This window comes from Drosophila yakuba, chromosome 3R, assembly GCF_016746365.2.
Source record: "Drosophila yakuba strain Tai18E2 chromosome 3R, Prin_Dyak_Tai18E2_2.1, whole genome shotgun sequence".
NCBI lineage: Eukaryota > Metazoa > Arthropoda > Insecta > Diptera > Drosophilidae > Drosophila > Drosophila yakuba.
In genome coordinates, this window is record NC_052530.2 from 17,205,852 (window position 1) to 17,232,466 (window position 26,615).

The 26,615-nt window shown below is 40.1% G+C and overlaps 2 protein-coding genes across 13 annotated transcripts in view; one reads left to right on the forward strand and one right to left on the reverse strand.

The window, feature by feature from the left end:
- LOC6537238 (soluble guanylate cyclase 88E) overlaps nt 1-26,615 on the reverse strand; it is a 36,242-nt gene that overhangs the window by 1,276 nt on the left and 8,351 nt on the right. For 3 of the 6 annotated variants that reach the window (XM_002097760.4, XM_039376437.2, XM_039376436.2), the window contains exons 3-15: nt 18,529-18,586; nt 3,748-3,973; nt 3,392-3,671; nt 3,118-3,325; nt 2,932-3,055; nt 2,745-2,877; nt 2,381-2,607; nt 2,219-2,323; nt 2,010-2,156; nt 1,808-1,958; nt 682-1,753; nt 386-628; nt 53-328 (exon numbers count right to left, since the gene is read on the reverse strand). In XM_002097760.4, the coding sequence (XP_002097796.1) occupies nt 53-328; nt 386-628; nt 682-1,753; nt 1,808-1,958; nt 2,010-2,156; nt 2,219-2,323; nt 2,381-2,607; nt 2,745-2,877; nt 2,932-3,055; nt 3,118-3,325; nt 3,392-3,671; nt 3,748-3,915 (3,134 nt within the window). In that variant the 5' untranslated portion in view covers nt 3,916-3,973; nt 18,529-18,586. Of the gene's footprint in view, nt 1-52; nt 329-385; nt 629-681; nt 1,754-1,807; nt 1,959-2,009; nt 2,157-2,218; nt 2,324-2,380; nt 2,608-2,744; nt 2,878-2,931; nt 3,056-3,117; nt 3,326-3,391; nt 3,672-3,747; nt 3,974-18,528; nt 18,845-26,615 lie in introns of those variants that run through there. The other 3 variants (XM_039376440.2, XM_039376439.2, XM_039376438.2) reach the window with 3 other exon arrangements.
- LOC6537239 lies at nt 9,756-19,296 on the forward strand. 7 transcript variants are annotated; one of them, XM_015192733.3, is made up of 9 exons: nt 9,756-9,841; nt 10,854-10,995; nt 11,608-11,817; nt 13,652-13,721; nt 13,796-13,905; nt 15,766-16,128; nt 17,346-17,576; nt 18,117-18,285; nt 18,851-19,296. In XM_015192733.3, exons 2-8 carry the CDS (start codon nt 10,905-10,907, stop codon nt 18,137-18,139), a joined length of 1,098 nt encoding a protein of 365 aa, XP_015048219.1. In that variant the 5' UTR covers nt 9,756-9,841; nt 10,854-10,904; the 3' UTR covers nt 18,140-18,285; nt 18,851-19,296. The 7 variants fall into 7 exon arrangements, with proteins under 7 accessions (XP_015048219.1, XP_002097797.1, XP_015048215.1 ...); XM_002097761.4 differs by lacking the exon at nt 9,756-9,841 and having other exon boundaries at nt 15,766-15,972; XM_015192729.3 differs by lacking the exon at nt 9,756-9,841 and having other exon boundaries at nt 13,673-13,721; nt 15,766-15,972.

Below are 26,615 nucleotides of genomic sequence, written 5' to 3' on the forward strand. Positions count from 1 at the left end.
GGTATAGAATGTTTGAAAGGAATACGGAAGGTGTGATATGGGATCTACCCACCCATGACTGCAGAGGCCGGAGTCTGAGATGGAGCTGGGCATCAGGCGCTGTTGCTGCTGCTGCGGCGGCGGTGGCAGGAACAGTGGACACCCACCGGCAGCCAAATCACCACCGCCGCCATGGCCGTAGAGGGCCAGCCGCATGCTGGCCGCCTTTGTCGCCGACTGGGACTCCACTTCGTGAACCTCTTCGATCATCTTGTCCAGCTTCTCCATTGCCTTGGTCTGCTTGGCGGCCAGGAAGGCCTTTCGCGCCGCCTTCGACATTGAGTGCGGTCTGGAAAAAGAAGTTTATGTTACTGTTGGAAAGATGATGACCTTCTCGTTAGCGCACCTGGCTGGTGCCGAGCTGGATCGATGGGGTGGGGGTGAGTGGAGGGAAATGGATGATACCGAATCCTTCGAGCCTGGTCTTTGGCTGTCGCCTTTGCTGGTGCTGGCCTGAACCATGTGCACCACTGGAGCCACTGACATTGGCGGCGACTTGGATCGCATTGGACACACCACGGCAGCAACGGCTGCCACGGCAGTTGGAGTGCTGGCATCCAGACTGCTGCTGTTGGAGAAAGTGATTTTCCTGATAAACGAGAAGTTGGCTGACGGAGTTCTCTAACCCATCCAAAAACTTACTTCAGCTTGGTCGCCTTGTCGCGATCCAATGATGCACTGCTGCAGCTGGCCGTTTCTCTGGCTGGAGCCGTTGACGGAGGCGTCAGTTGGTCCATGGCGGCCAGTTCCTCCGGTGTAAATTTATCCGGATTACTGGGTCTCGGCTTTGGCGGTGCGCTGCCAATCCGGAAAGGTGGAGTTGGGCTAAAGCCGCATGGGCTCGGATTGTTGTTGTTGTTTGCCAGGGAGGAGCGCGAGATTTGCAGGTCCTCGAGAAACTCCTCGGTGTCCAGGATGAGAGAGCCGAAAATATCCGAAGGAGTCCGCATAAATACGTGGCCCGTGGAATTGGAGCGGGACTCGCGACGTCTCTCCTGATCCGGTTGGGCGCAGCCCCTCACCGGAGAATTGGCCACGCTTCGCCGAGCCACATCCTTGAAGGTTACGGGTGAGTAGATGCGACTGTTCCGGTCGTCCGGGGCTGGACCTCCACCCGCCGCCGCTCCAGTTGTTCCAGAAGCTGCTCCTCCAGCTGCTGGCGGTACCACTTCACCTGAACCTCCAGTTAATGCCTCCGCCACCACGGCCTGGTGGTGCAAGGACATGTGAGCCGCAGCAGTGGCAGTAAGTACCAAACCGGACATGCTGGATGAAGGAGCCATCACATCCACAGCAGGAACATTGGTGGCGGGTATGGAAACTGCCAGAGAAACCGAAACGGGAACCATCGGAGTCAACGGCTTGGATACTGGTGGCATTATGGCCTTCGTCTTGGGTGTGGGCGTTGATGGAACAGGTGAGAGCGGATGAATCTGCAGTGCGGCGGTTAGTTGCAGAGGCAGCCGGTTCTCACGCTCCTCCAGCCAATAGGTGCCCATGGTGCCCTTGCCCTTTACATCGATCTCACCGCGCTCGATGATCTTGTAGTTGGGTCCGATGAGAACCTTCGTGGACTCGGATATGTGCACCTTCATGGCGATGCTGGTGGACTCCATTCGTGAGGCGGTATTCACCGTATCCCCAAAGAGGCAATAGCGGGGCATCTTAAGGCCCACGATGCCCGCCACCACGGCGCCCGAGTGGACGCCCACACCTGAGGGGATTCAGCTTTAATATTAATATATAAATAAAGATTGCACATTCTTACGTATCCTTAAGTGCTGGCCCGTCGAGGGATCCTTTAGATCGGTAATCGCGTCCACCATATCCAGCGCCATATCACAGACTCGCTCGGCGTGATTGGCATCCTTATCTGGAGCACCCGCCACCACCATATACGCATCACCAATAGTTTCCACCTAGGCATCATCGGTTAGCATAGAGTTAAACAATAATGGAATGAACCGCACCTTGTACACCGAATTCCGCTCCGTCAGCTTATCGAAAATGGAGTACATGGCATTTAGCATGGACACCACCTCCATCGGAGTAATGCGGCTGCAAATCTCGGTGAAGGTTACGATGTCTGAGAACAGGATGGATACGCTATCGAACATCTGTGGACATAAAATATGATATTATAAACGTTATCTAGGATGTGGTTCGGTGGATCACTCACCTCGCAGGTATCAATGGGATTCTCGCCTCGTCTGAGCCTATCAGCCACCTGTTTGGGTATCATCTGGTACAGAAGCTCATCCGTTCTTCGCATCTCCTCATCCAACTTCGGATTACACCTTGTTATTTATGAGTAACAATCGAATACTCTTATATTTCTTACCAATCTCATGGACTCCTCCAGTTTCTTTGACTTCTGTTGTTCCTGGTCCAGGGCCAACTTGAGCTCAACCGATTGTTGAGTACCCGCCAGCATAAGATCCCTACTGAAGTCGTGCATGGACAGATCGTTGATATATAGACCTGTGGTTATTAGTGAGGTCAGATCGGGCATTACGGGTGTACCCAGAAACATGATCATCCGCCAGTTCTCCATGTAAACCATTTGACCTGCGAAACATACGTATTAATAAGTTACTCTATTACAAACACCACAACTTTTTTGTCCACAGTTCTATAATTTATTATTATCATTTTATTAGGATTTATGAATTTTGTGGATTTTGTTCCAAGGTATTTTGGTTAACCTTTTAATCTAAGAGACTTCTCCGGTTCGCTGCCATCTTCGTGCTGAAGTAAGTCCTCGTTTTGCACATCAAATCTCTCCGTAACTGGATCCACAGTGACCAGCTCAAAAATGTTGTTAGTGCGATTGAGTATCTGATAGGTATAAGGGGTTACGTAATATTTTGGATATTTAAGGCGCATGCTTACAGTTTGAAACTTGAATGCAATTAATGGACGAACTAGGTCAAACCAGGCCGTTATTTTTTTTCCCAGAAGCTCCGGTAAAATCACCATTAAGGAGTTACCAATACTTCGCACAACCATATCGGCACTAAACATAAACGAATTTATCAAAAATTAAATTATGTTTATTTAAAAATATGGGATGCTCACCCAAAAACCATGCAAAAGGGAAAGATCTCGAACAACACATGAGCACTAATGGGCAGGTGCTTCTCCTCCCGGGTCATTGCCAAGGACGCCAGTGTGAACGCCCTGTTATCGAAGGTCAGTTGGAAGGTCACGTGGACCGTGTCGAACAGGATCTCCTCCCGCACGAGCTCGATGTGCATCTCCTTGTGGTAGAAGTACCGTGCCACCTCTGAATTTATAATTGATAAGATCAGAATCAGCTAGTAGCCTCCAAGGAAATGTTTGGATATATTACCTCGGATTTGACCCATGGTGTAGTAGACGAATCCTCGACGCTTGGAACGGTAATGCAGGGTCAGACCCTGCTTCGTTTCGTTTTCGCAGATGAAGCTGGGAGCTCTCATCCGCGGATACGAGAACTTCAGGTACTCATGCAGGTTGTCCAGTCCGTTGAGGAAGTCGCGCATGTGGCGACCCAGAACGGAAAGGACTCGATCGTAGCCATACTGGCCCACAAAGCCCACAAAGTAGACGCCCATCTGGTCCATGAAATCCCGCTCGGAAACGCCCAGCACCTGAAAATGTATATTTATTCCAAAGGAACAAACTTCATGTCTTCACTTCATTTATTTTGGGCTATTAAGCACACACCTGTTGAGCCTTTTTGGCCAGCTTCTGCAGCAGATTCTCGGGATAGACCTGATGGACGCTGAAGGAGGGCGAATCGATGCCTGCCTGTCGCCGGATGTCCTCCCATTTCTCCTCGCCGTAAACGGACTTGATGTACTCGGAGAGGTTCTCCAGCAGCAGTCCGTACATCTTGGGGCAGAGGGAGTCACTTCCTTAGGCTTTACTTGGCTGACATTGATGGCTGGACCTGTTAATACAGACCGGAATCAATTGATTGATACTGGCTTAAGTAGATGTATAGGAAATGAGTCTGAATCGGCCTGATCAATCAAAGTGTTTTTACAAATATATACAAATTATGTTTTAATATCCTTGACATAGATTCTGTTCAAGAATTCATCGCTTCTTTCCGCATTTTTAATGACTTTTTTAATGGCCTGGCATACTTTTTAAGAGAATTTATGGATTCCCTCAGTGTGAGTTGGCATTACACATACGCCCGAGTGGCTTCGGTCTGCCTGAAAAACTGTGCCATTTTTCAGCAGGTCCACTTGGAACGCGAAATCATTGAAAAACTGAGTGCCTGACTTGATTCCAATGGACCAGACCGTTGGCGCCTCCACTCCAGCCACAAGTATATTATTTTCGCATCACTCTGTTGATTCAGCGTGTCATCGCATCCATCGTTCTATTCATCCGCGGAGGCAACTGTCTCGCCATGGTTTTCAACGCCACTTTGTTGGTCCACCGAACCAACAGTCGTCAAGTTCTATGGGAAGTAGCAAAGTGGTGGCACGTTTGCGGTATTAATTGGGAATTGCGGTATTAAGAAGAGAATTATATCTAGTATAAATTTGATTTTAAATTCAAATCGTTATTAGAAACTGTTCCATTACCTTAGAGCTTTGGCATGCCCATTTCCTTTGACAACATGACCTAACCACACAACAAAGTCACAATATATTGGCCTTCAGCAAAAGCCATAAAGAACTTTCAATTAGTTGGGGTAATTACATTACATGCCGCACTGTGACTACAGTATGCGACATACATAGATGCTACATATAACAGTCATTAAATCACTCATTTATATACGTGGATGACATTTGAGCAGAGGAACTCGACTTTTCTATTGCCCAGTTCATTATCCTTGGGCAGGACGAAGCTAATTGCCGCTGGGCCAAGGATCTGTTAATTTAGCCAAGTCCAACTGAGTTGTGCTCACAATTTAGAGGCAAGGACAATTGCTATATTGCTATTTATTCGCTCCCCCTTTGAATCTGGGCTAATTGAATTGCATTCACATTCAAAGAAATGCACCTGGCTCTGGCCATGGCTTCTAAGAATAAATTTCACTCCGACACCTTGAGGCATCTCGGCATCTTGGCGGCACGGCGGCACGGCGGCACGGCGCAAATGAATGGGATCTGGTGGCATATGTTTCCTACTCGAATGCAATCCGCATATGTTCGTCTCGATTGGCAACTAAGCCAATTTGCCAACTGGAAATTGAGTCGAGCACTTGGCTACGCCGCTCCTTTGGGAAATTCCCATCATGATGCGCCCAACTAACCAACTAACAATTGCGACCAAATTACACAAAGACTGCAGCATCTTCACAGGATCCAAGGACACACATCCCACAATCGACACCAAGTTGCAGGTGTCGATTTGTACAAGCCCTCATTTGTGCCCTCTGCACCCGTAATTCACAGTTCGCCTTGTTTATGGCTTACTCCCATTTGTTGTGTCACAAGTCATTTCATTATCCCTTCGCCCATAAATCGCCCGCTGGCGAATAAGGTCTGAAATCATAAATTTATGCATATCAGGGCAATTTGTTTGTGGCTCATGGTTGTTAGCTTTAAAAACCAGAATATTGCTCTGGTTTGATTACGGGAAAGTATGATTTATTCGGCGTTTGTACAAAGGAATTTCGGTATGATATGCAATTTAAATACGTATGGAAAACAGTATATGCGGTACCTATTGACCATAAATTCTATAATGTATTCAATTTTCATTTGTATATTTATTTGAATAAAATAACATACAAAATATGTTTCGGAAGTGTTGTTTTGCTCAGGAAAATGTAATTAGGTATAGAATTTCCTATAAACAAAGGAAAAAGAACTGTATCCCTTGACGTCAACTTGCTAATATACTTTGCATCCAGTCGATTTTATGTTTTGTTTTTTCCTGTTTTTGTCTATTTTCCGCCTTTCTTTTTATACACAGATAAATCTTGGTTATATGTACGAGGTTCCAAATAAAAAACAGCTTCAAAATATTTTTATCACACAATGATGTGTGAAATATAGAAAACGACACAAAACTAAGCGAAAAAGACAGAAAAACTGAGAAACAGCCAAAGTACAAGACAATGAACAAGTTAAAAATTTGGACAGCCAAAGAGACGGTTTAAAAAATAAACGAAACTTTCCGTTTTGGCCTTCCAATATTTTGGTATTGGGCCGTAGACACCCGCCTAAAATATAGTATTATTATATCGAGAAACACTTGTGCCAAACATATCAAAACATTGTCCACATTTGTGCTGTCATCTGTGGGCCAAATGGACTCGAGTAATCTTTATTCATATACTTTGTATAATTGTATACGATGTATGTAAGATTCTTTTAATTACATATTCGCTTCCCCTTGATTTCATGAATGGAATGGAATGCAGAGCCAGAATAAATCGCTTTTTGTGTGCTTGTGTTCATTCGTATATTATACACTGAAAGTCAAAAATAATAAACAGGATGTACAAGTTGTATCTCTGTGACGTCAGCAGGCTATTGATAAACGAATGACTTTTTCTCAAAAGGGGGAGGAAAGTTCAGAGGAAATGAATTTCAAGTGGGTGCTCACTGGCTAACTGTTAATGGCTTTCCTAATTATATTTGAAAACCAAAAACTTTTAACCCAAAGTGTCAGCAGCAATGTTCTATAAGCCACTCAAAGAAAGTGACCAAAATAAATATTCAAACGTTTTCCCATTTCGCCAGTTTGTCTGACCATCATCAATCTGTCACCAGAAATATTTGTGTTGAAATTCAAGGTTAATTCCGTGCAATTTCCTCAACTGCATTGACCCTTGTGTCCTTGGAGATCAAGAAGATGAAAAGAAATAGACACTAATTTATTTATAAAGAAATATATGGGCCAAGCCAAACACGCCAAATAACTTGTGGATTTTTCTTAATTTTCAATTTTCCAGCCCGACGAAGAAATCGTCTGGCATTCAATTTTAATGAAATTATAAACAAAATGTGTGTTTTCAGGCACATAGCTTGTGAAAGCCAAATAAATTATGGAAGGCAAACCCCCAGTGGCATTGAGCAAATGTACACATATGTATCTCTCAATACATAAAGCCCCTATATATCCACTTTTTTACTCCCCCACGTTCTGCAATTGTGCGACTGCAGAAACAATTAATTTTCAAGTTCATTTGCGTGGGTCGTTGGCGCTTCTTGGAGAGCAGGCCCGATTCCAATCCCAATACCATTCCGAATCCCAATCCCAATCCGATCAGAACCTATCTGGCCAAAGGCTATAGATACGGATTTCGGCTGCAAAATCAGGCGAGAGAATATATCCACGCGAATACATCGAGTACACATATTTATTTTTATATTTCTAGCAGAATTCATTTGAAGGTGTCTGCTATATGTTAAGGTTAAACATCGTTATATATAGACTCGGCCAAACTATGTATTAGTGCCACATAATGTGTGTATTTTTATTCAAATTGTATGATAGACAGCATAGAGTGGGGAAAAGCTTTGCAGCTGAGGCATTAGAAGCCATTAAGCTCTATTTATGAGTCCCCAGGTGATGCAAGTCGAAAAATTGAATCTAAAGAGTACATTTACTGAAACCCTTTTAAACAATACATTTCATTTTTTTAATATGGGAAATCGTTTTAAAAGAGAGCATACGAAATGCTCACAAAACAAAAAGCATTCGGTACAAAACAATAGACCAAAATATATTTATTTTGGCTAATTCGCTATGACTCAAAGTGGTATTTATATTAATTATATTTTGTAGCTTTTCTAAACTGCTGATCCACAGCAAATTGCGCATACGCATCGTTGACATTGTAGGATATTCGTTTATCGTTTCATTTCATTTCTCTGGCGAAAACTATAATCGACCTTCACATTGGGAAAGCAATTTATTACGGACCAAGTGCCAGAGTAATAAATTGCTTATAAATTATATGCATTCACTCTGCGTCTTACTTTCTGACAACTAAATGTCTAATCCCCTCGCCCGAAATTAAATGCAGTTTACAATTAATTGGGGTATAAACTGCGTTATAAAATGTGGGGAATTTGCGAAAGCAAATTGTTTGACATTGTTTGCATTTGTGCCACTAAATAATGAGCGTACATCCTCAACCCCAATCCTCAAGGGCCATAAATTTCTCTAAGATGATTATTTGTTTAAAACGCTTGCCAATTTAATTAGTTTAAAAATAATTGAATTAAATTTTAGGTTCCTTTTAAGGGTATTCAATTTCTTGCCAACTTTTGTGTGTCCTTCAGCACAACATCAAAGATGGTAAATGCACAATCAAGCGCCAAAAAACTAAAATTAAGTAAAAAACGAAAGACAAAAACGAAAGTAAACTAAAAAGTTGCTCAATTCATTGTAGTGGGTAGCCAAAAAAGTGTGCCAGAAAGTAAAAGTTGAATCACATCACCGAATCACTGATTGGCCGAAATGAAAACCTTTGCCAGGTATTTCCCAATTTCCCGTGAGTTTTTGTGCATTTTCGTTTGATTTTCGATTTGGTTCATCAAACCGCATTCGCTTATTCAAAGTCAAGTTCAAGTTTAAATGACGCTGCAAGTCTGTTTAAGGGTTAAATTCACAAATTAGCCTTATATAAGGTAAACAAACAAAGTCAAATGAACATTTCAATGCACTTGCATTTGGCCTTGAGTTCATGGGAGAAAAATAGGAAAACACATGCAGGAAATTCTGTAAGCGATCTGCACGATTGAAAAGGTCAAACCGATCTCCATGAATGTAGTCACTATTATTAGAAACATATGTACTCCCAGATCTGCCCTTCAACTCGGTCCGATGTAATTGTATATGATGGGGGAAGAAGCTTTACCCATCGTTGTTTATTCGTTTTCTTAGGAATTTCCCTGGAAAAGTTGTGTTTGGATTATCAAGCATTAGGTCGCACGTGGGCAGAAAAGATATACCCTTCAGGAGGGTATTCTTACTAACGAGTAATATTATAAGTATAAGAAAACCAATTAATAGCAAAATAATATTGAATTTTACATAATACTCTTTAATATGTAAAACTCTCTATATACATAGGTTTCTTTATACCTCATATTTTGCATAGTCAGGGTATCTGCATTTGGCTTAATTTACCTGGTCCACTTTTGTTTATTTATCTGTGTGGGCATGATGCTGGAAATGGTTTTCCATTATCAGGAAACTAAATTTTAGCAAATGCCAAAACCAAAAGAAAACGTAAACAAATAAACGGAATTTAAACGCTGTCATGCCAAAAATTCCATCGACCACTAACCACATTTTAAATTGGTTAGTTATTGTAATGATTTAGCAAGAGCGAATACAGTTTATTGATCAATATAATACCTTTCCCTTTGAACTTCTAAAGACAGCGTTTAAATTATGAAAAGGCATAGGGAAAACAAAAACTGAAAATAGAGTGCGGGATTTTTTGAAAGAAATATTGGCCCATACGAGTAACATATATGTGGCATGAGTTGGCTGGCTTTCTTTTTATGATCATCGCCAGCGTCATCGCGGTTTGGTATTGAATCGTTGCAAACAATGAGTGGGTGCGGGTGCCAGCACACGATCTATCAGAAAATGGGAAAGCTTTCCCATAACCGATCTCCGGAGCTTTGCAACACACAGATGCGATGAAAATCGCTCACGGATAGAGCAACCTACGCCGTAAAGGAATGCGCCGTGCTTTTGGGGCCGAAACGGAATGGCAAAATTCTGAAACGAGGAAAATTGGTGAGGCGAATTTTCTTGGGGTTTGCAGTTTGAAAAAATTCTTCGTTGAGGATAGATCGCTATTTTTTAGGAGTAAATTTAAATTGTAAGCGAACCCGAAAACATATTAAACAACACAACTGAATAGTACATTAAATAATTATAAACGAAATAAAAAACAATCAAATCAAATTGAATAAAGTGCATTACCACAGCTGACTGTGAAGAAAAAACAATTACCTGGTGAAATAATTATGGAATTATGATCGCATTATGAATGAAACGACATTCCATGGCAAAAAGACATTGACTATAATTATATAAGAGAGATCTTACCCAATGACATTTGATACCAAAGTGTTGGAGCTCTTTAAAAGTTTGTGCAGTGAAATATTAATACAAAAATCCGATATTGAATCAAATTCGAACATTTATTTCATTTAGTGGATTCGAGTAGCTAATACTTTTGAAATACTTCAACTAAATTGTTATTAGACTTTGCACACTTCTTCGATACTAAAGTAAATTCCGATGAAAGCCAGAATAACAGAACGATTTCGACTCAAGGACATTTAAAAATAAAACCCAATTTAGCTGCAGCTTACACACAGATACATTCACACCCACTAGCCCACTTACACGCACACACTGACACACCTAGAATATTCGTTTTTTCTGGTTCTCATACTCAGAAGTGTGAAATTTGCTAAGCAACAAAAAATATTTTTATATTTGAGCAACCAGAAGAAGCAACACATGAAAAATCACAAAAACCGAACGGAAACATATATTTATTTTTAGTGAGATTGATCTTGCGGTAGCTGCTGTTGCCTGATCGTGGTATTATATTAGATTATATGTATATGTTTTATAAACTTTGCACTGCTCGAAAGTGGCACACAGTCTGTTTATTTTCGAACCGAGAGACTTTCAACGCGAAAGCAAAAAATTCAACTGAGAAAACATCCCATTAATCGAGAGACAAGCGACTCGAATTCGTGCGTGCTGCCTGGCATTTCCCGGGAAATAGATTAAACCGAGAACTGAAAAGCCGAACGGAAATTTGAAACACACATTGGAAAATTGCTAAGACATCTCTTCTCCCAACTTCATTACAGCGAACGAGTTCAACGATTTTTTCGTGAACAGAACAAAACAAATCGATCAAAATGTTCAAAAACCACTTGGAAATGATTGGGCGCAATGAGAGCCCCAGCAAGAAGGCGAAATTCTGGCAGTCCTACATCAGGTCCCTGAAGGGTAAGCATCCAGTAAATAAGTAAATAAAAAAGTCCTAAAAAGATTGAATAAGTATACAAAAGTATAATTGAGGCATAAATGTAGTAGAAAGGCAAAATAAGTCCTCAAAAAATGGGTTAGGTATACAAAAGTATAATTGAATGGTTAGTCACAATTGTAGTCATTTTGCATAGTTCTAGAATAACTGAAGATCAACTCTAAGTATTCCTACTTCGGTCTGATTAAGGGACATCTCACAGTGATATTATTAAACTCTGGGTAGTGAGCAACACAAATAGCTTAGCCTATATGTATAGTCTATTTATTTTGGCAGGTGTCATATCAGCCAAGCTATATACTTAGATACGCTCCGATGGGAAAGCTTTTCGCCATCCACTGTATATAGAGAGAAAAATGTAAAATATGTGCTCAGGCCTTAAACAAAGACAGCGAAAATACCAAAAAAATATAGGATACACATAGAGGGGCGCATCTATGATAGACACCGAATAGAAATCAACTTAATTTTTGTGTGCTTTTCTGCAGCGCTGGCATTGAGCCAAATAGTGAAAATAGCCGAAATATTTGAATAGCAATGAACTAACGCCGCGTTATCCAAACAACTATTTATAGGCTCCGAGGATATCCGTGCCCACGAGGCTCCCCGTGCCTCTCGTCCCTACAGCTCCTACCTGGACTCGCCCTCCTACAGGAGCATCTACGACGAGCCCGCCACCGCCAACGAGCGCGTCCAGTCCTCTGGCTACAGATATCTGCCAGTGAGCCGCGACACCTACGGCTACTCGCCCCGTGCCATCTACGATCATCACTACAGCCGAACAAGTGAGTTGGGCCCATATATGGAGCATTTACTGTACTATCTACTGCCGATCCCCGCCTAACTGCTTCACACAGCTGAGAATCTGTATCTTACTGCTTCCGAAATGCGTGGCCTTGCAAGTATGGATATGTAACTTAAATAATTTAAATTTTAGATTACAAAGTAAAAATAATCTGGTCAGATAGAAATTCTTGTTTACATAACTTATTACCCTCCATGAGATTGAAATAACTGCTAAAGATACTGTTTACGTTTTGGATAATAGTATAGTAGCTTAAAATCAGGATTAAATGTCTATGCATAACTTTCTGATTGACACTTTAAATAAATTTAATTTACTTAGCCCTTTGAAAATTCAAATTAGAAAGGTAATCACCCGATTGCAAGGTTACGTAAGCTTCGGTCCAGCCGAACGCCAAAAGTTCTTTCAGCCTTTCTGTTTCGCTTCGATGCGCCATCAATCAATCAATCAATCAATCAATCAGTCGCGTCATTACAATCATCTCACAACTGCATTCTCGCCACTGCCTGCTATTGAAGCTTTTGACAACACCTTGAATATATCAGAACCGCCATATCTTTATGGGTTTTCATGTGCGAGCGCTATGATTTCATAAATTTAAAAATAAAATTGGCCAGCGCCAAACGGCCAAATACTATTACGTCAATGAGAGTTTCGTTTCGTTTCTTTTCGTTTCGGCTCGTTCGTGTTGATTTTGGCAAAAGGCCTCAGAAATGAACAAAAAATCAAGACAATATAGGCAACAATATAGGCAACACACACACACACAAGCGGACTCATCTTTGTGCGCTATATATCAAGTCAGGTATATAAGCGGAATTTTTGACTCAATTTTTTTCGGTGCGTGCTCTGGGATCAAATGACTGTGGCGGCCCTCGATGCGCGGAAGCCGAAGTTCTCTTTTCTGATTTTCCGAATTTCCACACACTCACACACTGGCAAAAGCCCCAGTCCCCAGTCCCCTACCCCCAAACCGTTTTACCATCAACCTAGTACCCCGTTTGCCTAAATTATTTAGTTTTCTTTTCGCTTTTTTTTGGACTAACCAATTGTTTTTTTCTTTCTCTCTCTTTCATAAATGTTTCAGAATATACATAGATATGTGTGTCGTCAAGATAAATACACATATGTATCCGAGCGATATACATATATATATTTTTGATATTTTATGCGCACTCTCTCGATATATATTTATATATATATTTGTATTTGTATTTGTTGTTCTCTCTAGGCAAAAGACAAACTTAAATTTAGTGAAAAGGATTTTGTGTGTAGTTTTTAGTTAAATAATCGAAATTAGAAAACGATTTATTCGCTAGCCAGTATATACATCTGTATATATATATATGTATATGTATGTGTTTTGTGTGTGAAATAAAATCTGTAAACAACTCGCTGTTGCTTTTCTGTGCTGTGGTGTTGCATCCATCCATCAGACCATCCATCAAGGGCCATCACATCAAAGGGTTTGCTATGAACTCCCATCGACTTTTATCATGACTACGGCCTCAGCTTGCAGATCATTTATAATAAATTGCTTTTTAATACGCTTTACTGCTTTACTGATTTCCCGATTCCCTTCTATTTCTTCCTCTTGCTGCTTTCGCTATGATATATGATAATATTGCTTTCCGGGATGGCGTACGTATCGAATATTGCGCATACGTCGTGTGAGCCCACGCACTAAACATACCACTTTCTGTAAGCATTTATTTTTTTTGTATTGAGTTCTATGCTTGCGCAATTGTTGGAATGCTCAACTAGTCTAGGAAGTATGTCTAGATTCTTGTAATATCAATCTTTTCTGTGGACAGTTCCAGCTAACTACGACGCAGAGAAGGCCTGGAATGATCATCTGAAGCGCATGCAGGAGATCGAGCGCAGGTGGGTGTCCCTTAAAGTCCCTTAAATGCTCCCCAAGATCACCTATAATTTTCGGATTTCGTCCAACACTTTAGGTACCCATCTCGCTATGGTCTGTACTTGAAGGACAAGCCACTGACGCCCAACGCGCTGGTGCCCCTGGAGTACGAGCCAGAGGACAAGCTGCTGGCTGAGCTCAACAAGGGTAAGGATATCAAAGACATTTACTAAATCCAATGCCAGACACAAAAGTCCGACCCCAACATCAGCAGGAAAGTAAACAACACAACAACATCAACAACGAAAATTTTAAAATTAATATACTCGTATATATACAAAATGTAAGCACGAACTCAACAAAATAGCAAATGAAATCTGATCGCAACATCCAATACGAACTCAACGAAATTTTTTTTCAAATTCAGCCAACATAAGAAAATACTTTTGCAGACTTTTCTCAATCGCGTTACAGCTCGATTTTCGACTAAAATCCTATTTGTTTAACTCTATTTTGCAGCTCTAAGAGTTTGAAGCGCTGAGCGTTAGTGAAAATAAATACTTTTGTTTGCTTAGCTCGTAGATAGACTCTTGTAAATTTACGCAAAATCTGTTCAACTTAAACGAAGTGAAGGGATAAACGAAAATGAATTGTAATCAATATTTGTCTGTAAGCAAAAGAAAAAAAAAACCGATTACCAGCAATAGTCAAGTCGAGTGAAAATTTCGTTAAATGTTTCATTGTATAATATATAAATATAAATATACAAATGCTTTATTTTAATTATTAACTTATACAAAATCAACAACAACAACAAAAGTAATAAAACCAACAACAAAACATTTATAAAAAAGAACTCTAATTTTAATTTTAGCCATTAAATATATTTAAATAAACATATTTAACGAACCCATCCCCTCATTCGTTCCTAAAACCATCCATCCATCCAAACCCCGATTATCTTAAGCCTTTCTTCTAACAGCTGCTGTACCAAAGAGCATAGTTTTTGCTGCTAAATCAACTATTTGAGCCCACTGTAGCCCCACTGGCGACTATACCCGAACCAAAAAACCGAAAAAAAAACCAAATAAACACTATTTCCGCCCTTCAGTTACTTTAAAGAACCAGCCTTAATCAGTAATAAAAACATATTTAATACCAATCAAGAAAACTTGTGTTTTGGATCTTTTCATCGCAACGGAAATTCTTCTCTCAATGGCCCTTAATTTTCTAACATCTCATTCACATTTCGATATTAATATTATTGTCAATGTTTTACCTTGTCCAGTTCGCTGTTGTCTTTCGTCTAGTCCCTCGTTTCACTACTAAAATCAAAACATAGTAATTCGCATTACACTGTGCGGTGCCTGTATATATAAACTGCCAACAATACTCAAAAACTAAACATTTATACAAACTCAAATGAAATATTTAACGAACTCTGTATTAAAAATGTATGTTTCACGTTCTCTGGCAGACAATTTATACTCGTAGATTTCCAATCAAAAACTTCCAATTTTGTAATCGTGTTTCGTGCCCACAGTTTTGTGTAATTTGTACTATGTATTTTGTTTCGGATGTTGTTTGTTTTCCATTGCGAGAGTTTCTCGAACATCGTTGGTGGGTGAGGCTTTTCGTTCTGGTAAGTACAAGATTATAGGGATTTTGAGTGGTTAATTATGGCAGACGCCAAGGTAGTTATTTCGAAAAAGTGTTGATGCCTTTAACTCTCTTTTAATTCAGTTTAGGATAGACTAGCAAAAGTTTTAATGCCAAAAAGATTAAAGGATATGCATAGTATCGTTGCAACATTCCCATTACATGTATACAAATTCATCAACGTTAACATACGTTTCCTATTTAATATCAATGCCAATGTTTTGTGATTTTAGTGATAGCATATTTCTATAGTATATATTTGAGTTTGAAACTATACATTTCAGCAGGGGCAGCTCAACGAGGCGCCACTTAGTCAGGCATTTATTGTTGCAACTAGATACTTTGCCATTGGTTGCCAGTGATCCACAACATGGTTACTCACTTCTGGTTACCCCGTTCTGGTTTCAGCTCGTCGCTCGGCCTCGCCGTTCCGCCCCTCGAGGACGACCCGCGCCGGCAGCGAGCCGTACGTGCCACCGCCGAGCTACTGGAACCGCGAGGGCAGCGTGCCACGCGGAGGACCCTCGGTCTTCGATCGCGCCACCAGCTTGGCCCCGTTCACGCGGCCCAGCTTCCGGGCCAGCTCGTTGGAGCCGCTGGACGAACTCTTTGAACGTAAGTTGCCCGCGATCGCCGAGGCTGATTCGGCGCCAGCTGATGCGCCCAGTCGGCCACTCGGTATTTTTGAGCGCGCCGGTTCGCCAAGTCCCACTCCCGTGAAAGCCGGTCGCTGGGGACCCCGTCCCACCGAAGTCGCCTACGATGCTGAGGGTAAAAATCCAAATTTCACCTATACTACTTTCACTACCTTTAAACAAAAGAAAAAACCCAAAAAATCCGAAGAAGAGACGAAATTTGCGTGTTATTGTTCAATTTGATGTCAGCTTCTTTTGCCTCTCGAAATGCGAGACAAAATCGAGATGATGGAGTTTGTGGTGATGGAGCGATGATGATAATGTGCGGCGAACGCGTTGAAAAATCGTTGCCATATTTTTCGTGACGTGTTCAGACCACTTTCGTCCATGACACGCCCACTCCGCCCATCTGGTGGCCATATAATTTGTCAAAATTATTTCCACTCTTTGGCTTCGCCAGCACGAGTATTTCTAGTGTCTCTCGTGTTTTGAGTTTGAGTTTGCCAGCAGCATCAGCAAAATTAGTACAGTGTTGCCCGAAGTGTAAGCGCCGCGCTTTCCGTCCTCGAAGGCAAATCGATTGAATGATTTTCAAATTTTCAAAATTTCACAAATTTTTGATCAATTTTACTATTATCAATTTTACTCACTCGGATATTTTTTTTGGAAATAATGCAGAACACAAACGTGAATTTCCTTAAAACACCAATTTAATTAAATTAAAATACTAGTGTATATAACGACTATAAATAATTTATTTGCTTTCCGTTCAATTGAATACCAAAAATCCGATGAAGAAATTTTGCAAGATTTGAAAACCTATTTAACGCTTCATTGAATCGGTTTGCATTCCCCGATAAAACCTTAAATCCCAAACCAGAACCCCACCTTCATATGCCCACTGGTTCGCTTATCGATGTGCTCACTGTAGCGCCTGTCCATCCTGCCACCTGTCACTCTCTATCAAATTCCCCTATCACTTTTCCTCGCATTTCCCACCATTATCCTTTGGTATTTTTTCCACAATGAAACCCCAACATACGCATGGAAAATATCAAATTATTGTTGATTGTTAAAGCGTTGTTTTTTTTTTTTATTTGATTTACTTTTATTTTAGTTTAAAAAAAAACATAGCAAAAACAAAAAATATTTTTCTTTCTGCTCTTCTTGTATACATTGCTACAACAATACAAACAATATCAAATGAAACCCCACAACATCTGATTGTATACCCAACAAAACGCACAACAACGCAATGCAACACCCAACACTGATACTACACATCCAACAATACCATCTCTGATGATGACTACTACTACTACAACTACTGCTACTGAAATGCCAACAAAACAGGACTCCCCATCTTCCACCCACGCAACCGGTTCAGGGATCTGCTGAGCCCCAGCCCCAACTTGCCGATCTCCTCGATCGTGCGCGATCCCTTCTGGTGGGACGTGGATGACCTGGTGCCCTTCCGCGCCACCTCGGTGCCCCGTGCTTCGAGCCCCGTGGCCCGGGACTCGTACTTGTCGCCGGTGAAGAACCGCTACTTGTGGTCCAAGCACCCAGCAAGACCCTTGACACGTAAGCTATAGATTTCTGATTCCTAGAGATACATACTTTGATCTTACCAACTGTGGGGCTCAAATTGTTTTGAACATTGGGGGTAACATTTCATTGGCTGTTGGTAAGATCGCCTTCTGTATATACATACAAACAGTTTGTAAATATTTTCGAATTGGAGATCCCCTTCCCTAGATGCCCATAGAGAAATTACCATAAAAGCATGAGAGAAATATATTTGCACAAGATAAAAGTCAAAAATAGTAAAGTCCACTAGAATTCCATGTAAAAAGCAGATAGAAGCATCGTAGATATTTAGGAAAAATTTTATAAGCACTTGGTTTAACATTATCTCGATATCGAGTTGCATAACTTGTTTCGTAATTTAAATTTATTTGTGCTTTCCATAAATATTTAGAGTTGTCCGTGCTCTTTAATTAATTGCCTACGATTTTCTTTCATGTTTTTGTAAAATTATATATTACCCGACACATTTTCCAATATTGTTTATATTTAACATTATTATTTTTATTTTATTTACATTTTAATTATCATAAACAGCTGAGGAAGAGGATTTATTCTAAACAAAATATATAGAATCAAAATCACAAACAATCGTTTAGCTCTAATAACAAAGCGACGCTATATCAATCATATAGCACTTCTGTAATTTTTTTGTACTTAATTTTACATAAATTACATGTAACGAAATGTAAAAAAAAACAAATTGGTAAGAAAAAGGAAAAAGCATGACAAACGATAAATTTGTTCATTGTAGAAGCTACACAAATGACTTGTAGTGCTCACATATTATCCTATAGAAAAAACGTACCCTGTAGTACCCTGAATTAGTAGTATTCCACAACAAGTAGTGTTAATAACATATAATCGACATATGCATAAGTTTATATATGATTGGGTTCTGTAGTCTTTGTAATTGTTAATATACGAAAAATGTTTTAAGGTTAATTACCTTATTGATGCATTTTGGCATCCCTTAAATTGGTTTTTTTACTTGCAATTAGGTCCTTCTGAAAATAAATTAAAAATATATTTGGCTTATTATTTATTTTAATATAATATTGTAATTATGAAAATATATCTTATCCGAATTTTGCACGTTATATACTTAGAAACTTCAGAGCCCTATCATTGAAATCCAAATTGTTTTTAACCCATGTAGCAAACACATGATACAACTTCTGCATGCCACACACCTCTTATTCCATTTAAATGTTTATTTCGAGTATTGTTTGCAATCTGGAGGTAATAATGCTACATTTTTCGATCCGTAGCTCACCGCTCAATTTTGTAAACGAACGAAACAACGAACTACACACCAACAAGAACATCCTAAACATCCAAAAACAACGAATGCATCACAAGGGGCCACCAAAACAACGACAACCAGTTTTGGAGTAGATCAGTAGCAAAAGGCTTTGCGAGTCTTAATATCCAAGAACAACGTTTGAATTTTTTCAAAACTGCAAGAACTCCACTCGGAACCAGAAGACAACATCATTCCCGTCTGGGGTTCTTAAAATATTTGCCAAGAAGTGCGTAATTCCCGTAGAAAAAAAAAATAACAACCGAATAAAACTCAAACACTCTGTTTAATTTTTATTTTCCGATTTCTTAAGAACCTATCGTAAATGTTAAGTGCAAGAATATGAAAAAAATCGATTTACATTTATTATAATAAAACAATAAAATCAACTTATGAGTTCCCATTTGATCAACATCAACATCGCATAATCAATGGGCTTCATAAATTGTTCCTTTTTTGTATATCTTAGATGCTATATATAACGAATATTTATACAACTATTTGTATTTGTAAAAAACGTAAAACGTATCGTCTCTATTGCGGAGCTCGATGACATTTAGAAAACTGTATAAGGGATATGTATATCTGCCACAACCCATCCAACATTCGGCCTTTCCATACATATCCTACACATTTTCGATTTGTAATAAAACAAAGAAAAAAAACAAAATTATGAATAATAATAAAAAAACTTCTAAAACCCAATTGATTGATTTAGTAAACCTGAAAACTTACGGATGCAAGGCACTTAGGGTAATCTCTTAGTTTTCTTTGGAATACATTTTAATAATTTTAACAACTCGATATTGATTTAGTCCTTGGGGATGCAGTGTCCCATTTTCTGGTCCCTTCTCCTTCTCTTTCCCCCTTTGTCTAGTGGCCCATGCCATTTATCTTTCCATTTACTGCCCCAATGCTCCATTTTTTCCAAGTTCCTTTGACGTTTTTGGCGTTTAGCACGCAATTGTTTCGCACTTCTTGTTCGCTCATATTCTCCGCCTGCCATTTGTCTTGGCCATGGCTGTTGGCCAAGTTTGCGGAGAGCTGGGAAAACCCAGAGGAAGCGGGAAAATTTCATGGGGACTGGGGAAATATTCCCTGGCCTGGTGGGAGCCTGTCAAGCTCCTGGCCTATGGAACACGCTTCATTGTGTTTGCTCTTCAATCGCCTTAATTTTGCCTGCTCTTTTATTGTTACTGGTCATTTGTGACTTCTTTTTTGGCTACACATAGATGTGTTTCTTTTTTCATTTCACTTAATTATTGATCCTAACGAATTTTCTATTTGCCAAAGGTCAATGCAATGTCAGAGCCAACTCGTGGTGGATCTCAACTGCCGTGTTTCAATAGCATTTCAATTGCTTTTTAACTGCGTTCCCTCGAGTGTCTGCGTGTGTGTGTGTATATGTGTTTTCGGGGAAAATGGAAAATGCTTGCCCAGTCACGTGCAGACTTTGCAATTTTCGTGTTTCTCCAGCCCGTTTAATTAAAATATTTATTAATTTTCCCGGCCGTATATGCATTACATATACGCATAATCAGGGCCAATATCCAAGCTCCCTTTTTGACTATATCATGTTAAATGCCTAATGGAAATGGAAATGGGAATGGGATGAATGAATTTGCCAAGGCTTTTGTTCGTTTGCTCAATGAGTTGAGTTTTTCTGGGCTGGGAGTTAAATAAATGGTTGTGCGAACATAGAGCGTGATTCACATTTAGACCTATCTTTCACCCTGTCAGGTTTAATTGACTTATTGAAGCCAGAAAGCTGGCAGAAAATGAGCCTCTGCTGAAGGGCAAAAATAAACTAAGAGTATCCTTTGGCAGCGAGAAATGTGGCTAGAATTCAGATGAAGCCATTTCACCACTTGCAAACGAGCATCAAGTCAAAGTTTAAATCAACTGGCAGGTATTACTTATCCCTGTTATTGCCTAATTAAAATAGATTTTCGTTAACTGCCCTTTAAACACGTTTACATTTCCACTGAAAAGAAACCTCACTTTGGCAAAATTTAAATTGTAGTACTCGGAAAAAGGCGAGCCCCAAAGTTGAGTAGTGGCAAATTGCGGCTGCTGTTATCTGTCAAAACGTTTGAATCTGCCTCGTTCGGTTGTCATCTGCGGTTTTCCGACAGCGACGCCTGTTGCTGACGTCCTTGGTTTTTTCGACTACTTTTTGGTTTTGGTTTTGGCCCCGAACTCAAGATTTATGTCTTTGCAGACGCTTTTTTCTTGCCTGCTATCGTTGGCCATCAAATGCACGTGCCTGAGAGTTGGCCATAACTGACAGCTCCTGTGCTAATTGGTCAGGGTCCTTTTTCCGCCTCGTGTGCGTGTGTGTGTGTGTGTGTGTAGGCCACTTGACATGCACGTCACAGAGATACAAAGAAAAGGGAAGTGAAAAGCGTTGCCTACTTTTCAGCTGCACTTCCATTGTTTTCGATGGCTGCCAACCCGAAAAAAGGGTTTGCTTCTCGAATCTTTGGCTACAATTTGCGTTTGAACCAAATTTAAAGTGAAACCAAGTCGAGCGTGGAATTTTGCTTGCTTGACTGCGGTTTGGGTCAGGCAAATTAATTACATCAAACACGCAAATTTAATTTGTCCGAACGAAAGTCAGGCTCGGTCAGAGATGAATGAAAGTGAAAATGAGTCAATTGAAGGCGTCTCGCAGGCTTGCTGATTGTGCTGGGTGGTACAATCAAACTACCCCGAAGTCATTAGCCAGATAATCCCACACCCCTTTCTGCCCCACAGCCACCCGCACCCCGCCCCCCTGCTGATGAAAGGTGCTTGAACTGTTTTATTATGTATTATCTTCGCTGGCCCAGACGATGATGGGGCAACTTTAATTATTTGTGAATTTTGTGGTCGGTGGTATAGGGAGGTTCAATTACGGGGTTCACCAGTTTCAGTGAAGGTTAAATTAAAGTTAAAGGAGCAAGTGACTGCTCATGATAAATGGTTCACATGAAATGTGTTTATATCACTGCAGTTGTGAAATTGTGCAGAAAATTAGGGATAAGAGTGAACGAATGAAAAGTTTCTTACTACTTTTCTTACCGCTTTTTGTTATCTATCGTAGCATCGCTCATACGCCACGTTGTCCTAACTTCGGCAGCATTTATAAGCGCAACTTCTGTTTGTATTCGAAAAGCAACTCTACAGTGAGCTTAGCACGACTTAGATGTATTTCTGAAAAACTTGTGGAGGAAAATGGACGGAAAGGTATTTTGCAAAATACGAAAACAACTTTTTCATTAGCAACAACACCTGAGAGACCCCAGCTGAGCCAGCTGACAATGGCGTAAGTCACAACTAAAAGGAAAAGTTTGAGTTGGAGAAAACTCACAAAGCTGTCAAGTATCACTGCGAGTAGAATAAGTTTGGGAAAAACTAAAAAAATTCAATGCTTTCTGAGACTGGCTATTTAAAATAAACGTTTCAGAACTATATAAAAAATGTTGGGCATATTTCCCTAAAAAGGTGCAAAAAATAACTATAAGGATGTAACTTTTGGCTGGTTGTTTCCTTACTTGAAGCTGCAACTTTGATTGATCAGGCTGGAACTGATTAATGTGTCCGACGGCAGGATTCTGTGTCCTGTGAAATCCCTGCGCTAAGTGATTAGCTTTGAGATATCCATCTTACTTTCTTGCGCGCAACTTTAGCCGCGAACAAATTGAGACTGAGCGCCGCTCGGGTCATTTATCAAAAACATTATATATTATATCGCAAAATTGGCGATATTTTTCGATGAAGCCCTTCCACGAACCATCGAAAAATCAGCATCAAACGAAGGTCAACCCACGTTATGCTTAAGAACAGCCACAAGGATGCCCGGGTATGCGGAAGTGATTACTTTTCGGTGTCCTCCAAAAATGCCAAGAGGCTTAAGTGAGTTGCTTTTTTCCACCCTTTCAAGTGAATTTTGAAGAGCTTTTCCGAGTGCGTGCGGAGATTGTCAGAATTTTCAATTTTTTATTTTGGATATTAAGCATTAATGGGAATGGAGTTTCGATGTAAGCTGAGCTGATTAAAAATTTAAGAAACATGTCGATGGGTAAGAGCTGAGGTTTAAATTTTTTTGTACAAAGTGGAAGATCAGGAAATCAAAGGCGTAGATAGATATACATACTTATATTTAAACTTTAAACAACATTGGTAAATAGCACAAATTGTCAATTTGTATTATTAAAATGCTATAACAATTTACCATTTTCAGCCACAATTTAGGTAATTCACATGCAAAAAAAGAAAATGTCCAAAATGTCATTCGCAATTCACAAGTGGCGCTGCATAATCAGACTGTCATCGCAATAAATGGCATAAACTGTGGGGAAAATGAACAACTTTGCATAGCAATTACTAAAAGGAACTCACTCAGATTTAAAATTAAATTTTACCCTAAGTGGGACAATTTTTAAAAGATTCTTCTTCCTTGCAATGGAAAGTAAATATAATTTGTAGGGTCCCGAGGTGATTTCCCTAAGCTTTCTGCCCCAAACAACAAATTCATAAGCGAATATGTATGTTAATGCTGTGTGTATATTTGCATACAACTTTCGAAAGGGAAAGAACAATTTCTGAGGACGTCCTCAATCTTCAAGGTTGAATTTCGCCCACATAGGCTCCCTGCGAACTGAGATACTTTGCCGATTTTCTCATTCATAATAAATGCATTGCAATTTCCCAACACCCCAAAAAAAAGCAGTTTGCTCTTTTTGGATTGTGCACAAATTTTCCGTTTAGGCAAGCATAAAAATTGGAAATCAATTCGTTTGCAAGCATCGCAGCATGGAAAACGATATCATGAGCAACATTTTTTGCGGTAAAATATTTTCTCATTTTATTGGAGCAGACAAGAAAAAGCTGTTGACCTTTTTGCCGCTTGTAAATTAAATACGATTGTCAGGAGAGTTGGTCTCATGATAAATGCGGTTGCAGTTGCTTTCATTTCATTGTGGCTTTCTGAGTCGGATTGTTTTCCAACTATTGGCAGCTTGAAGAGGTGAAGTAAGCTGCCGTTATGAAAATAAATTGATTTATTGAGGTTGTCCGATCTCTCACCACAAATAATTTTGTAAATTCCCAAAGAGAACTCTTCAACGGATTCGCTTAAACATTTCACCGGCTCCTTGGACGAAAGCTTGCGCCCATATTTACTCAGCACTTTAAGCTGGAGAAAGGACCTCAGAAGGGTCCCCTCATAATCCGCCTTCCATCTGGCGGAATGTGGGTCAACATCTGCAGTGGAGGAAGCCACCCCGAATCCGTGGGTTATTTATGCTGAACCGAAGCATATTTATTTACTTGTTTGTGTTTGAGCGAGTCCAAACACACATAGAGTTAGACCCCATTCATTGTGCGGCACTCAGACGATTCTGCTTGGCATTGTTATTGTTTGCTCAGATCCTGTGGACAGACAAAGTCCTCTAGTATGTTAATGAACAGTAATCTGACCAGCTTAACTGAAGGATATCACTGGGCGGAGGGTTGGGGGGAATGGCTCTTGAAAGTTGTGGAGCGTTTGACAATGAGACAAATCAAATTGGGGTTAACGCATCAATTGCTCGACTTTCGCTCTTCGTAAACAAATGCCATGCCTTTCATCTTATTTGTCATGACAACCCACAATTTTGGACAGTCATAGCACCCTCCTACTTTTCCTTGTACTCGTACTTCGTCGAACCATCAAAGATTATGGCTCAGTCAGCCAGTCAGCCAGTCAGTCGGGTTTTCATTGACTTATTTATGGGTCGTAATGAGTAAATGCGAGTCAAGTAATTGATCCCACTGGGGGTACGACAAGAAAGCAAATGTAAATTGTACATCAAGTTGTTTTCGCGCACAATAAACGCCAGCGTTATTACATACATTGACTTCTGGGAAAATAAACGACTTGTTCACTATGTGATTGATTTTGAGAGAATAGTAGGTTAGGAACATGTTGTCGAAACAATCTTTTTTGGGCTCATCTTTTATCTGCATCACACACCATATAGTCTCAAAAAAATATACATATTTACAGAACCTAAACCTTTAAGTCAGGAAGAAGGGAAATTTTCCTGGTGGCGTTTCAAACATATTTCAGACTGCCGTAAAGGTTTCATCTCAGACAAAAGCCGTCAAAGTTTTTCCCCTTTGCACGGCGTCATTTCAAGCGTTCTCGTAAACTTTTCTGACTTGTTTATTTGCAAACAATTTGCCTATTTGCTTATGGTTTCTGCCTGATTAAACATGCCAAACACACGCAGCCACAGCCACAGCCACATAACGAACATAACGATGGCAGGCGATAACTTTTTGAAATGCTATCAAATGCCCTGTTTTGCAGTGGAAATTCGTGGGCCTGGCTGGCGGTTTTTCAGCCATCTCAGCTTTGTGTGCGATATCTTTCTATCAATAAAAGAATACGGGGACAACAAAATGAAACTGTCAGCTGAAACAGCTTTGGGCGACCTTGGTAACCATGGCCATTTGACTCCTTGACTTGCAAAATACTTTTCTGGCAGCCTCCAGTCAGGTTTATTTGCTAAAGTGTGAAAAAATGAAGAGGATTTTGCTGGGCGAAAATCCATAACCCAAGTAGTTGGGAGAGTGCGGGAAACCACACCGCCTATTTAATCAAATTGAAACCACTTAACAGATGTCGGGCAGGGAATTTTAATTAAATTTAAGAGCTAAATTTAAATGACCTCTTGGCTGTAATTCAATTTCCCTAAATGTCTTGAATGTTGTCCAATTGCCAGCCAAATGTGACAGAGAACGCAACGAGGATCCCAAATATGCGGCCCAAATTCCGGCAAAGTAAATTGCAACACCTGAGGAAGATGCTTAAAAGATTGCCTAATTTAAATCCCAATTACATATATTTTTCCTTTTCTTCTGAAATTGAATTCAATGTTTGCCGTCTTGAGTGTCTACCTTTTTGTTCAACTTGGTTTTGTTTTCGTTTTGAATACAATTTGGGTCAGAGCACCTGAAAAATGCTATGAAATTTAAATTGAATTTAAAGGGATTTTCAAGAGCTTCTTCTTCAAAATTAATTGAACCTCGTGCCCACACATTTTCATCTTTTTCTTTCGTTAAGGAACTCATTTAATCTGTTTAAGCGCATTTCCCACTTATAACATCAGCTTTTATGCCGAGAATATATTGAATTTTAAAGTTTTTACTTTACTTGAATCATAGTATCTCTGGCTTTTTGCTTAAAACAAACAAAGGAGAGAACTAAACAGAAACTTTATGAACGAAGCCAATTCATTTGTTGACTGCACCTGACTGCTTGTCGCGCCCCATACATGTGCACTTCATTTTTATTACAAATTAAACACAACAACGGCTTTCGGCCTTATTCATTTTCACCCACTTTCCTCTAAGCCGCTTTCCAGGAGATTTTCCTGGTGCTTTTGGCCGGATGAAAACGCTCATATGTGTAGGGACACATTATTTTCTCGTTGACAGTTGGCATTAAAATGAGCGCCCATAAATATTATTAGCTGCTTTCGCTTTTCCACATTTTCCCCGCTTTTCCTTTTTCCCTATTTGTGTGTGTCTGTGTGAGAGTGACAAGCAGCTTTGCGTAAATTCCCTTCATTTTTACCCTCATACCAGTTTTTAATATTCTGCCCGAGGACCAAAAATTTGTTTTGTTTGCCCCGGACTTTTTTTCCGGTTGAATTTCATTCGCATTTCGTTTTGGCCTTCCTTTTTAGGTTGGTACTTTTCAG

Bases quoted from the DNA above. Each gene is read 5' to 3' on its own strand.
- LOC6537239 (XM_015192733.3), top strand. From the start codon at position 10,905: ATGTTCAAAAACCACTTGGAAATGATTGGGCGCAATGAGAGCCCCAGC. The intron at 13,906-15,765 runs GTAAGGATATCA...TTCTGGTTTCAG, and splicing joins GCTGGCTGAGCTCAACAAGG to CTCGTCGCTCGGCCTCGCCG. The intron at 17,577-18,116 runs GTAAGCTATAGA...TATCATAAACAG, and splicing joins CCCAGCAAGACCCTTGACAC to CTGAGGAAGAGGATTTATTC.